General features: G+C 41.5%; 1 protein-coding gene across 2 annotated transcripts in view; it reads right to left on the reverse strand.

Moving 5' to 3' along the window:
* LOC118771140 (catenin delta-2-like) overlaps positions 1 to 13,944 on the reverse strand; it is a 202,310-nt gene that overhangs the window by 74,819 nt on the left and 113,547 nt on the right. For both annotated transcript variants that reach the window (XM_036519030.1, XM_036519031.1), the window contains 2 exons: positions 10,695 to 10,935; positions 8,979 to 9,035 (listed from right to left, as the gene is read on the reverse strand). In XM_036519030.1, coding sequence (XP_036374923.1) covers positions 8,979 to 9,035; positions 10,695 to 10,935 — 298 coding nt within the window. The remainder of the gene's footprint in view (positions 1 to 8,978; positions 9,036 to 10,694; positions 10,936 to 13,944) is intronic.

Here is a 13,944-nt window from a genome sequence, read left to right on the forward strand (position 1 = left end):
CACACACACACACACACACACACACACACACACATACAAACACACAAACACACAGTGTCCCTCGATCACAGAGGGGACCATGACAAAAAAAAAAAAAAAGAGTGAATGACTCATGCAGCCACGGTCTGCATCCTCACAGAAACGCCAGACGGGGCCGAAAGCAGTGCTGGAGCTACCCAGCAGACCCCAGTGAGATATCCATGAGGAGCAGCCCTGTCAGTTGCCTTGGTGATGCACAAGACCTGTGATTCTGTCCCAGCAGGTTGGGGAAAATATTATAAACACTACTATATATATAAGCCTTCTGCCTTTCAAATGACAACTTCAATGATATTTACTTTCTCGATCCTTCTTTAGGAGTTGAATATGTCTTAGAGAAAAACTTTTTATTCATATCGATCAGTAATCTCCCAGGAGGAGGTATTACACATGATGGCAAAAGGGATAGCATAAAAGGAACAAAAACTCACAGGCTTTACAAATTTCAATAATTAGCTGCTTTTCATGTGTTTCCAGCTACATCATTTCTTACATAATACATCATCCAGCTATATGGCTACATATTAACCGACAGTTAACTAAAAGAATTCCAGCTGTGTTCCTTTATCGATCACCCCCAGGGTTAAAACCTTCAAACCTTCAGCGATTTAGTGCGCGTCGCCTTTTCCCCTAATCACGGCCACCGTATCACCTGACAGGGGTCAGAGCGGGTCCACCGCCGGGCTATTTCGCTGCACGTGCAGTTCTCTCCTGGCAGAGAGGCTTATGAAAACTCCGGAATGTTCTACAGCAGAAGTCGTGTAGAACACGCTGCAGGCCATGCAATTACAGAGTTGTCATCTCGTTTCCCGCGCGGGCCGCCGAGGTGCGGACGCCACCTCGAACGAACACGTTAATGAACGCTGCTGTCACCTCCTCTCATTCCCAGCCGCATCGGAAACCAGTCCTAGCGGGATGACCGCAGCTCTCATTTCAGCCAGTTTAATGCAGCAGATTAGCAAATGATTTCATGATCATAAAAAGGGATACAAGCTATATTTCAGAGAAGCAGGAGTCCTGTGAACAATTTCTGGGTAATAACTCTCCATGTCCTTTAAAATACAAGCTATTTTGCTCTTAAAACAAGGTAGAAAAATCAGAAAGTGTTGATTATGAGAACCAGAGACATCGCCTGCAATTTAACTTTGAGTAACTAACTGAAACAGGCATTTACACTTTCTGCTGTTTCCAGCACAACATTTTTCATCAGCTTAAGTAACAGCTCGTAATGTTTTGATGTGCATCTGCTGAAAATAAATGACACTTTCCCCAGCCCACTGAGGGCAGGGAGCATGGCGGTCACATTAAATCTGGGCCTCGGATGTCGCTGTGGTTTTTTCTGCCTCTCGCAGACATATTCTGACTGCGTTTCCCTGACAATGGCAATCCCATAATATAAATCAAGCCGTGACTGCCAGGCCATATTAGTGAGCGCACGGCTCATGCAAAACCAAGAGCACAAAATCAAGAGCAATCCCCCCCTCCTCTTTCCCAAAAAAAAAATAAAAAAAAAACATTTTGCGCTATCAAAAAGATGCCAGAAGGATGCAATCAAAAGCTCTATTAGGCTCTTCCTTCAAATGAGTATCCAGATATTTCACAGCAAATCACAATTTCAGTGATTTATTTATTTATTATTTTATCAGAAGCCAACCTTATCCGGGGTCAATTACACCTTGTGTGAAAATTATCCAGTCATTCAAATGGGTAAAGCATGAAGCAGTATCTTGCTCAAGGCTACAACAGCAATGCCAAGCCCAAGATTCAAACCTTATGCCTTATGTAACCTTATGCCTTATGTACTCCATAGTGCTGCCATGTGAAAAAAAAAATTAAACAGGCTGTACTGACATTGAATTCCTAATGCTATTTCAGCAGAGTGGTCTTGTGGCCAAGCCCATCCATGCATACTCTCAGCCCTAAACATCGCATTTTACTCTTGCCTTACTTTAGCTTTTTTTACTTTACCATCATATTTTAAATCCCAGCATATTACCAAGCTCCACTGCCTGAAATAATTGATTGTGAATGGTTGATTTCTTCAGTGATGTTCTTAAAGGTCAAGCTGGAGAAAAGGCTGGATGGTAGAAAGCAAATGTCCTTTGCTTCGCTATCTATTTGCGCATGATATATGCTGGCTAACCTTACGGTCTTATTACATACTGGGGGAAACCATACTTGTCAGGCAAAGCACACTGCAGCCCAGCATGAGGTATATCTCGTTTATGAGAGACAACGCTATAAGGGGTAACAATGTATGAGTTTATTAATGCTCTCCATATTATTAGAATGACAGACTGAAAAGTTATTATATTTTTATTCAGTCCGACATGTCGATTTTAATTCAGTTATATTGCTGCCCGTCAATGTGCCATTTATATTTTCTCTCTCTTCCCTGGGTCTGCTCTATTCATGAGTTTGAGTGCTCTGCTCTGAATCGATGGATATCTGTCTCTGAAGAAAAATAAGAACAGTACCTTATAAATCGGGCCTTTTATGACTGTTCTAATTAAAACACTGAAGAAGGATGCAGTGCTGTTTGATATTCCTTTACCGTGCATCTTCATTGTACATTCATTAAAAGTTTTAGGGGTAATTCTGAATGTATTTTCAAAAAAAAACACACACACACACACACACACTTTGAAACAATGTCTCAGAGAGCATGCTCACAGAACATTTATTTACACTTATTTAAAGGTAGTTGTCATGACTCATTCCGAAAACAGAAAACAGAAAATGTCCTGCGGGATGAAGATGCTATGCTAACACCTTCTACCCATTCACACCAAACCTGACAGCCAAAAACGCTCCGTCGTCATCAAATGTTGTCAACGATGTTTAATTTTAGTCAGTTGAAGTCAGTGGCAAAAGTGACACCAGCTCAGAGATTGCAATATTTGTCCTGCTAGTGCTAGTGCAGGAGAGTGAAGGGTGGTGGCTGAACAATTTAGCACACGGCTGTGAATATTTCCAGTGCCTTGGCACTTTTGGCACAAGACTCTCCCCATTCTTGCCCTCATGTTTACCACACCCAATGTCGGGCGGGAAGCCCAGCTGACAGCCCACCCCATTTGATAGGAAAGGCATCAATTGATGAACACCAGCATTTAATAAACAATGTTAAAAATTTCTAGCCGTCGGAAAAATGCAGGGCTTGAAAATCTAAAATGACTCCAATCAGCAACCTGACATCATGAAACAGACAGGCTTGTGATTTATTCCGCCCTCTGTATGACCTTCAGATAATTGATCCAGCAAATATTTTTCATTGGTCGAAAACTGAAACACTGACAGCTAAGCACCATATGAACATGGCCCAGGCGGACCTGCATCACAACCACTGCAAAAGAATCAGTATGTCAGAATCAAGTGTGACTTATAAAAAAAGACAAGGGTTGAGGTTACTATGGGATATTTCCCTCAAATGACCTTTATTGTTTTTTAGGAGGACGATGGCAAGTGTATGAACTCTGCAAGGATTTGCTCTTAAGATCAGAGGAGGAATTTCAAAAGCAGCTAATCTGTCTGTGAATGTAGTGGCTGAGATCTTGGTATGCCCACAGTGGAAGCCGTGTCCCATTGCCCCTGTCCCCATTCTTTATGTGTTGCTGTAAAGCTGACAGCTTTAAGCCCATCTATGTTATGCCATCGGGGTATTGCAGCACACCATGTGAGTGACTAACAGTGCTACCCAATAGCTGGCTAGCCACTATTGCACAGTTACTCAATAGTGTTGTTCACAATTCTAACTCTCTCTCTATCTCTCTCTCTATATATATATATATATATATATATAGATATAGATATATAGATATATATAGATATAAATATATAGATATAGAAATACCAGTATGACAATTTACAATAACTTATATATCAATAAATACCACCTAAAATACTAATATGTCAGTACATGGACAATTACCATTAATTACAACTGGTAACTGAACCTGCTATGGTATACAGCCAAAACTAACACTGTAAACCATGTCTCCGACTTTCTGGAGTCTCTTTGCAATGTTTTCTGCAGAGGACAAGGCCAGTAACTTTTTAAATTAAGCAAACAAAAATGACTGCGGTAACCTTCAGTATATGTGCTTATACAGCCAACCAGCGCACACAGTGATTAATTATACTATCGGCGTACAGGACGCAAGGCAATTTTAGGGGGCATGAAAAAAGTGCTGGTTATATACTGGAAAACACGATGGTGAAAGTGGGTCTTTTACAATGCGGTGCCTGCTGTGCATATCCCAAGGCCTTTTACCCTGGGGCTGAATAACAGGCTCAACCCACTACCCGTCAGATAGATACTGATTTAGCTGTACAGCTGACTGAGGCGCAGATGTTCAATCTCACTGTGCTGGCAGAATTTCCTTAACTTCAAGCAACAATTTTAATTTGATTAACATTTAAGTTTTTTTTTTTGGCTCTGACACAGGATTTTACATTTATCCCATAGACCAAACTCATGACAGTGGGTAAGTGCTTAAAATGTGTAACAATCCTAAGTTTAAGCTCAGACTGAAAAGCAAAGTGAATTCTGGACCAATGTACACTCTAATGTAAAGTTTGGTGACAGATCCAAGTTATAGGAAAAGCAGTATAGATGGTGTGCAACTCTATGACACCATGTTCTCCTGGAAACCATGCTATGAACCATACTGGGGGAACACTATGGGCTGGACATCACATTATTCATGTACATTCATATTCTTTCAGTTTATATCTGATCCTTACAATTTGTTTTCCACTTCACTGGCCATCCTTGGGGACCACTGTTTTAACAGATCATAAGCAGATCATAAGCAAAACGCATAACGCACAACGCATAACGCACAAAGCCACAACACTCGGACTGAGAGGAGTGAATCTGCTTTATGTTTTTATAACAGTTTCAGGAACTTAAACAGAGTTTGTGGTCTGTTTTTGTACACAACAACATAACCTCAGGGTCTTAGCCAATACGAGGTAACCAATGTGCAAAAAAAAAACCCAATTAACAATAAGAAACTTGACAACGTTATTACTCAAAAGCCAGCATTTTAAATGAGAATGCATATGACATACTGCACATTCAGTTCATTTTGATCAATATCAATAAGGCTTGATAGCGCCAATGAAATATTATTAATAATGAATGACTTGTGAAAGCTAATCTGTCAGTTACTGTGTGACTGCAGTGCTGCAGACGCCTCTTCAATAGCATGCTGCTGTGAACGTTCTCTGTACTTTTCTCCCATTCCTTTCCCAGGCATCCAATAAGTAACGCTGCATTACCATGACGATTTCCAAGTGCATGCTCAGGACTCTCTAGTGTAAGGGCAATTAGTGGACCATCACTGCAGTGCCCTTGCTCCATGGTACAATAGGCAACAATAGAGTTAAACATACATAAACAATGGATAACATTTGAAAAAAAAAACAAAAAAAACATCTCACTTGTTTATTTGATGCAATTAAATCATGACTACTGCTAAGGAGGTCCAGCAGGTTTATCTTGATACTCACACGTTTTCCTATGTGGCCATACCTTTCTTGAAGGTGGGGCTTGCTTTTGCCCCCTGAGACAGGGGGACCCACACCCTTGAGCCATTCTGAGAGATAATGACAGTGTTTAACAGCAGGCCCCAGACGGAGAGTGGCTGTTAGCTGTTCTGAGAACCGCGATCAATAATGTGAGGGAACGAGGAAGCCCTCTCAGCCCCGAGACGCCGGGGATGGGGGGGGGGAGGGGGGGGCGAAGCCGTCGAGGTCAAAAAGTAGACAACCGCTCATTTGCGTATCATACGCCCTCGTCCCACGTCGCCATGGCAACAGCATCATCGTGCTCACAGTGCATCGCGCGCATTGAAATGCACTGCACTTTACACAGACCTGTCTTTAGATGTCTGAAGTGGCTCCTTTAAAAGCACATAATATGTTTGATCCATCATGCAAAAGGAGTCTTGCCAATATGAAAATCTGACAAAAGTGTGAGCCGACAGAAGGGAAATCATTAATTGAGAATCAATCGTAGTGTGTTGAATTTTGTAATGTAGATCAAATGCTAAGCTCAGATGCACTCGTAAAATTGCACTGCTCCAGTAATTAACATGTTTTATTGCACAATTTACAGTGTCAGCTTCAATCTTTCAGCCACACGCCCGCTCTCCACTGGTAGATCAGATTAGGGTCTCGCGAATATCAAGATCAGCAGTACAAAATTAGCCCACTGAAAGTCCTCATATACACCTCTATAAAACCGCCAACGGTTATCAGCATAAATCAGGGCAGTGCTGCGTTTGACCTTCCATAATCTAACCCTTTCACCTGTTTTCATGGCACATAGAAGGACTCACAACCTGATAAATATTATAATGATAATGAGATGAAAATACATAGTGTGTGAAGCAGTGATTAGGGAACTGGGGCTGTGTGAATTAAGGAAATATATGTATGCTGTGTAGGTCACCCTAGAGAAAGGTGTCAGATCAGCAAAATAAATAACAATAAGAAGCAAACCAGGTGAAGGCAAAGGATCTAGCTTGCTGTATGTGCCATTTTAAGGTAGGAGGGAAAAAATGTAACTGACGTAGGAAGCCAACGGCGCCTTCTGGATAATGTGAATTTAACTGGCTGTGACCGAGCACCAGTGAGCTCCTCTTTGCGACGAGTGGACCGTTTCAGCAAATTATTCCTCTGTGATGGGTCACATGACTGTGCGGGCCATCCTTCCTGACCTCCAGGTGGAAGAGGTCAGGAATTGCCATACATCATCGCCTCAAATTACAATCTGCCCTGCAGCTCAGCCTCTGGGCACAAGGGCCTCCATTTTGGATCCAGGAGTGACAGTTTCTTAAGCACTTAACCCAGCATAGCATGTTGCAGGTGATTCAGCAGCAGCACATTACAGTCGTTATTGAATCAAGCCTCTCTGACACTGGAGGCCAAACAAATTCCTCTGTGAAAATATGTATATTCACTTAGGCCTGCGGACCTGGGCTCCATTCTGGATCCAAAAGTGGCTGCTTCCTCAGTGTCTTGGCTAGCAAAAGTGATTTAGCACCAGCTCCTTACAGTCAATATGCAATCAAGCCTCTCAGACACCAGAAGGTAAATGACTTCTGCTGTGAAAATATATATTTTTTCTTGAGCCTGGGCACCTGGGCTTCCATTTTGGATCCAAAAGTGGCAGTGTCCTCATCATTTAGCCCAGAAAAGGTGATTTAGCACCAACATCTTACAATCAATATGCAATCAAGCCTCTCAGACACTTAAAAGCAACTGACTTCCTCTGTGCAAACATGATCCAATACATAGATGTTTCTGACAGGCATAGCAAACATTTCCATGAATACAGCACAACCCGCATTAGACTTTATACAACAACATTGTTGAGATGGGAATGGTTTCCAATTGGCAGAACTCTTGGCCTCTTGTTTTATTCCACAGATGTGAAAGACAACTTTGATGCGATGAAAGACGCCGTCCAGATATAAGTGCTCTGATCTAATCTTCCAGTTCCTCTTGTAATTTTCAGGCAATATAGTCTTACTTTCAGAGTGTTAAACACTGTAAGCTACACTGATGTTCTATTCCTTTCAGTGAAACAGCAGATCAGTTTCTGTATAAAACACTTACTCTATCAAAACTTCACATTTAAAAAAAATCAGCTTCAGGTGTCTTTGACTGAAAAATTGGAGCATATCGATAATGAGGCAAATAAAAAACATTTGTTTTTAGCGTAATAATCAGTTCATTTAATATTCCACTTATATATTCTAATGCCGTCCATAGAGGAAAGCCTACTACTTCTTATGAATATGTAATATATCACCATGAAGATCATTAAGCAGAGTATAATACTTACATTTGCAATTTTTCTAACTTGTGGAACGTGTTCAGTGCCATTTTCTAATCAAAAAGAGCACAATTAAATGTGTTATTTAATATCTATTAATTATTTTAATAGGGTGCAACGAATTTTAAGGTAGTAAGTCGATATCTTAGATGACAAAATTTACATAATGAATATTCTGAATATTCACTTATTATTTACTGAATACAGATGACATCCTACAAAATAAGGAGTAAAGCCACAGAACATAAACTGAAATCATCTTATATTACTAAAATCATATAGGGAGATGAATGATGATGAATTATGAGAAATAATAATAATATGGAGTCAAAATGGAGCAAACAAGGATTTTTTTCTGTAACCCCCAAAAAAGCAGTCTCACCACCCTATCAGAGTATCAGTGTCTATATCTACCACAAGCACCTGAAATCCCATCTTCTTCCAGCTACATACACCTGAACTGCCATCTACTCCCACAAACATTCCGAACTTTAACCATACAGTAATTCAACAAGCATCTTCACATCCACATCTACAAAGGCCTGAACTTCCATCTACTCCCACATTGTACATTGTATCCTTCTAACTTCCACACTCACTCTCTGAAATGCAGTATAATATTTCAGACAGAACTGCAGCTGTTAACACATGACACACATCACTAAGATCACTGTTCTAATGAAAAATAATTAGTCACGAACACTTCCATCAGACAAGTAATTAAATAACAATTGACTCATTTTCATCTGTGATTTGTCATTAGAAATAATAATCATAAAGGAACAGAGCAGACCCAAGAAGAGAAATACTGAACAATTCACTTCTTTCTATAAAAGGCAGATTAAAGCAAGCAACTACAGCTAACATGCCTCTATGCCCTGAGAGCCTCATTCACAGACACATCAATGAACTAGCCCATCCATGAAATACAGCCCAGCTGAGCACTGCAGCAACACCTACTTCTCCTACCCTCTGAACATTCACTCAACACCGCAGCGGAAAAGACGAAGCTGTCTTAACATCCGCGCTGAGCTGACTAGCAACAGTGAAAAAAGAAGGATCAGAATAGAATGTAAAATAAACGTTTGATTACTTTGTCATTCTGTTCTCGGCTTGATTTTGATTCCAGACAAGGAATTCAGGGTCGTACCTATCGAGAGACAGGCAGAAAGAAAAAGGTAGGTGTCTGGCAAGAAGGAGCTTGACATTAAAAAAGAAATACTTTTTAACGAAATACTTTTTTTACTTTTTCTCTTGCTGTTCTGTTATTACGTTATTGCTACGTAATTGGTTTCGGACATGCATTACCGAACTAATTCTTTGGGTGGTATATATATATAAATATCTACATATAAACATAAAATTCATTTGATGTATTCGTCAAGAAATCAGTAAGTAATTAATAAGTTAATAAACCTGAAACAGACTGTGCACGTTGTGACATGGAGAGCGGCCAGAAGATACATAGGATCGTGAGTACAGGGAGGTGCACAGCTCCTACTGTTAATTAAAGGGTGGCCTCGTTAACATGCTCCGTGCACGCCTCCTAGCTGCCTAAATACCATAGGCCTCTGGCTGCTCATGTGCAAAGTGTGCAGGAAGCAATGTTGGATAAAGTAAACAGAATAAATGAACAAACAAAAAAAAAATGAAACAAACAATGCTATCCTCTCCCAGGCTTGTGGCCTTCGGACACATTAAATGTGCTCTCGGTCTTGCGTTGCGCTTGTACATGGGTGTGAATTAGTTGTTAGGTTATTAAAAATGTTTTAACTTTAGTTTTGGGGCCTTTTTAATGTTTGGTAAAGGCTTGCTTTTTGTCTGGAGCAACATCTGCTTTTGGCACCAGACATTTAATTGTCAAATTATTTCCTGGTGCAAAATTTAATTCAGGCTGTTCCATCATGTTCGGAGACAACATTTGCTCTTTTAATTAAACTTCTAAGTACCGCTGGACTGTCTACCACAGCAGTATATAGGGCAAATTGTTTTTTTTTTTAATCTTAATTAGTTCTGTGAAAATGTGAAATATAAAGGTGTTGATGCAGATTTTGAAACAAATACATACACAACATTTTTAATTTTGTTTTTCATAAAGCCTTTTACCCATGTGTGCTTATTTCAATGGGAATATGAGTATTTTATCATGCATCCAAACCCTTTAATGAGAGTTAAACATGCACTAGTTCAGCATAGACACTGTTGTATTTTATTATTGTTTTTGACAAACTGAACCATAAGAAAATTCAATCTTAGCTGAAAGTTTAAGGTTCAGATATGGTTTTCAAAGTTAATAAGAATATATCGGCAATAAACTAAATGGATACATAAATGAGGAAAAAAACAACGACATAAAAAGTTTACATTACAAAGCCAGTCAAAACATGAAGGCTTGATTAGGACGAAGTTAATGGAATATTTTTCTTCATGTTTGTGAAAAAAATCTTCAGGCCGGGAAAACCAAAACAAACAAAACAGAGCAATAATGTAATAATTATGTAATAATGGGACCATGCCGATGCCACGTTTTGGTGAAAAATGTTATGATCTCGACCCTCGACATTCTGAACTTCAACAACATAAAGCAGAGTGGGGACGGCCGACTGAAGCATGCTTTTAATTTCATTCGTTATTTTTATTGTTTAGTCTGTCACCCTCCGGAAACAAAAAGCCGGTGTCGTTCGTGGGGGTGGTGACGAGGACAGAGAATAAAACAAGGGCGACAGAGTGATGTGCTTTGCAGGGGAGCATTCTTTTGGGGGGGGGGGGGGGGGTGCCTGTTGGGTGCGTGGACAGCGCTCTCGCTCACCTGGGGTCCTTCTGGATGCTGTCGATGGAGGGCGACCGTGCCAGCGTGGCCTCGGGCGGGAGGGCGGGGCCCGACTTGCTGTAGGGCGACTCCACCGAGGGGCAGTACTGGAGCGTGCGGTAGGGGTCGGCGTAGTTGGCGGCGGGGCCCGAGGCGTAGCTGGCCCGCTGGTACGTCGCCGTGGCGTTCTGGCTCCCTGTGCGCTGCAACGGGACCGAGTCAACACCAGGGGAGGGCGGGGCTACGGCAGGAAAGTAGGGACAGAGCAAAAAGTTCAGGACCTGCTCACAGAACTGGTTCACTGGGTCTGGGGTGGGGGTGGGGGGTGGAGAGGGGCGGCCACAAACACACACGCGCGCGCACGCATACACACACGCACGCACATTCATGGTGAGACCAAACACAAGAAAAGTGGTGACATGAGAGAAGGAGAGAAGAGGTGTCGACACAGAGTCAGAACAGTATGCTGTTACATCTTTCCTCACTGGGGGTGTTTAAAGTACATTACATTACTGTCATTTAGCAGACACTCTTATCCAGAGCAACTTATACAATGCCTTAAATAAAGTGTCATGAAAAGCTGTACAAACAGGATACACCTAACCACTAACCTACGATAAACAACAAGTATCTTTTAAAAGAAGATAAATACTGTACTGTAGGTGCATCATATTACACAGTTAATACGGAATATGTTCCTTTTTACAATGCAGTAAAATCAGCTGTAAGGGCATACAAAAACTATTTTATAGTTACTGCTGCATTAAATGTATTATTAATGGAAAAGCAAAAAGAACAATGTAGAAACTCATGCATGACTGTGGCAAGTATGTGTTTTACAGACATGGGGTTAATTCAAGAAATGACATATACTTCACACCAGCATTTCAGCATTCAGCTCCAAATGCAATGGGAAGTAAAATAATGTATACAACATGGTAAAAAATCCTTCTGAACGTGCATATTTGTGTTGGGTGAGACGAATGCTCTAAATGGATACTAAAGTGAGGGCTCCCTTGTTTTCTATGGCAAGTCACAGACTGCGCAGAACATTCACTGCACCAGAAGGCAATCTTCTCCTCAAGTGTATACCACAGACAGAGAGACGTACTGTACTGTAGATCCAGTTGGCTTTGATTTTGTCCAGACCTTATGTTCACATTCTAAGACCCAAAATATTAGGACAGTCTCTCTACAAAAATGCCCCCACTGCTCATACACATGAACATTAATACAATACATCTAAGTACATGTTCAGATTACAGTGTGACCCTACAAAAACGGCACAGTAACAATAGCAAGAAGTCAAAAGCGCCTAAGTAAACCAATAAAATAACAATAATAAAAGGCCTTCATAGCCCTGCAGGAAAATTAGTCACTGTATTTCCCTCTCCTTTTCCCATTATGTGAGATTAATGCAAGTCGCTGTCTAGAGACACGGCAATGGAAAGATGGATGGACTGCTGGAGGCGAGTGGCAGAGGAGGTCACTTCATGTCTGAGGAGGACGCTGTTGGTGTTTAGAAAACTGGATACGGAGCCAGAGGGCTGCAGGTTGGAGTACTGCGTGGAGCGCTGATGTTGTACCCCTGACTTAAGGTGCTTCACCTGATCCACTTCTGTAAATACCCAGCCGCGTGAATGGATGATACTTTTGGTATCAACTGACTACGGGTACAGATTGCTACATAAATAAATAGCGCAATGGACAAGTAAATGTGCCCATTGTACGTGAGGACAGTGTTATTCGCACAAATGTATGCATACACGGGCATGCCTTTGCATGCCGATCAGGGTGGCTGATAAATTCAGCCGTGAGCAGATCGATAGCAGAGACCGTCATGGCTCTACCCGACTAAAGCTGACGTGAGACCAGAGAGGACATATACAGACAAGTGCTGGCAGGTGAGCGAGAGAATCTAGGTGAGGTGACATCACGGCAGCACAAACACATATTTGTGGTGGTGGGGGGTGGGGATGAGGGGTTTGTGAAGGAGGACTGTAAGACCGATATTAAAATACGTGATTAATGCTGATTTGTCTGGGGAGGGCTCAGTCATTAGGTGAGAATGAAGCCGAAATGAAGGACCATCAGGAAGGTGAGAAGCAGACAGATGAGAAATGTTGGGAATATTACTTTGACACCCCGCTATGGTATTATCACAGCTTGTCAGGGCTGCAAATGGGTATTGGAACCAACGTCTTATTGGAATAGAGTAATGTAAGTGGACATGTGAGAATTAATACACACTATGTAAAATTTCATGTCATATGAGCCCTGCCAAAGTTTAGCAGTGCTGTCCTGTTAAAGGCTTTAAATATAAAAAGTCAGGGCTCACTGTAACAGCAGCCAAACATTAATGATGTCAAAAATTTATACTGAAATTGTCAGGGCTCTGCCCCCTTAGCTGTGGTGTTTTGTTTTCCCCTGTCCATGTGCTCTTGTTTTCCTTGTGTTCCAGCCCCGCCCCGCTCCCCGCCTGGTCCCCGTCCACCTGATTTCCTTATTGCCTTCACCTGCCTGCCTGCCCACCTGCATCCCATCTCCTCGTCACCCTAGCCCTATATCTTCCCTGCGTGTCTCTGTCTTGTTGCTAGTGCATTTCAGTGTTTCTGACCTGTTTCGTCCCTGCCATAGTTTTGTCTCCGTGTTCTGCCGTTATCGCTTTTCCTGCCTGCATCCTGACTACGATTCTGCCTGCCGCCTGGATTCGATTGCCTGATTTCTCGCCAGCCTGGTTCCTGACCCTGTCTGCCCCGATTCCCCGACTTTGGATTTGCCCCCGGACTACTTCTCTGTGCTTTGAACCCTGCCTGTCTCTGACCGCTCTACTGCCTGCCGTTCAAATAAACGCCCTGAACCTGAGGATCGCGTGGTCCGCGTTTGTGTCCCAGTCACTCCCGTGAAAGAAATACTACTGCTAATAATAATAATAACCATAACATCAATAATAATCATTTTTCTTTGGATTCATGAATATTGTAACACAAGACCCAAAATCTAAGAGACCTTTCTCATACATCAAAGTATACTGCATATTAGAAAATTTGCAATAAAAGCCACATTCATTTATATAGGTTTATACATAGTGTACATTATATAACTGACATGTTTAGTCATATCTGTTCTAAATTTTGGACAATGACAATAAGTATTGATTGTATTTTTTTAGAATGCATGGTATGCCATGTGCTGACGTTACCTTTTCAGCAGCAACATGTCAGTCTAATGATATCATCTGTTAACCGGG

Source organism: Megalops cyprinoides, chromosome 24 (assembly GCF_013368585.1).
Source record: "Megalops cyprinoides isolate fMegCyp1 chromosome 24, fMegCyp1.pri, whole genome shotgun sequence".
Taxonomy (NCBI): Eukaryota; Metazoa; Chordata; class Actinopteri; order Elopiformes; family Megalopidae; genus Megalops; species Megalops cyprinoides.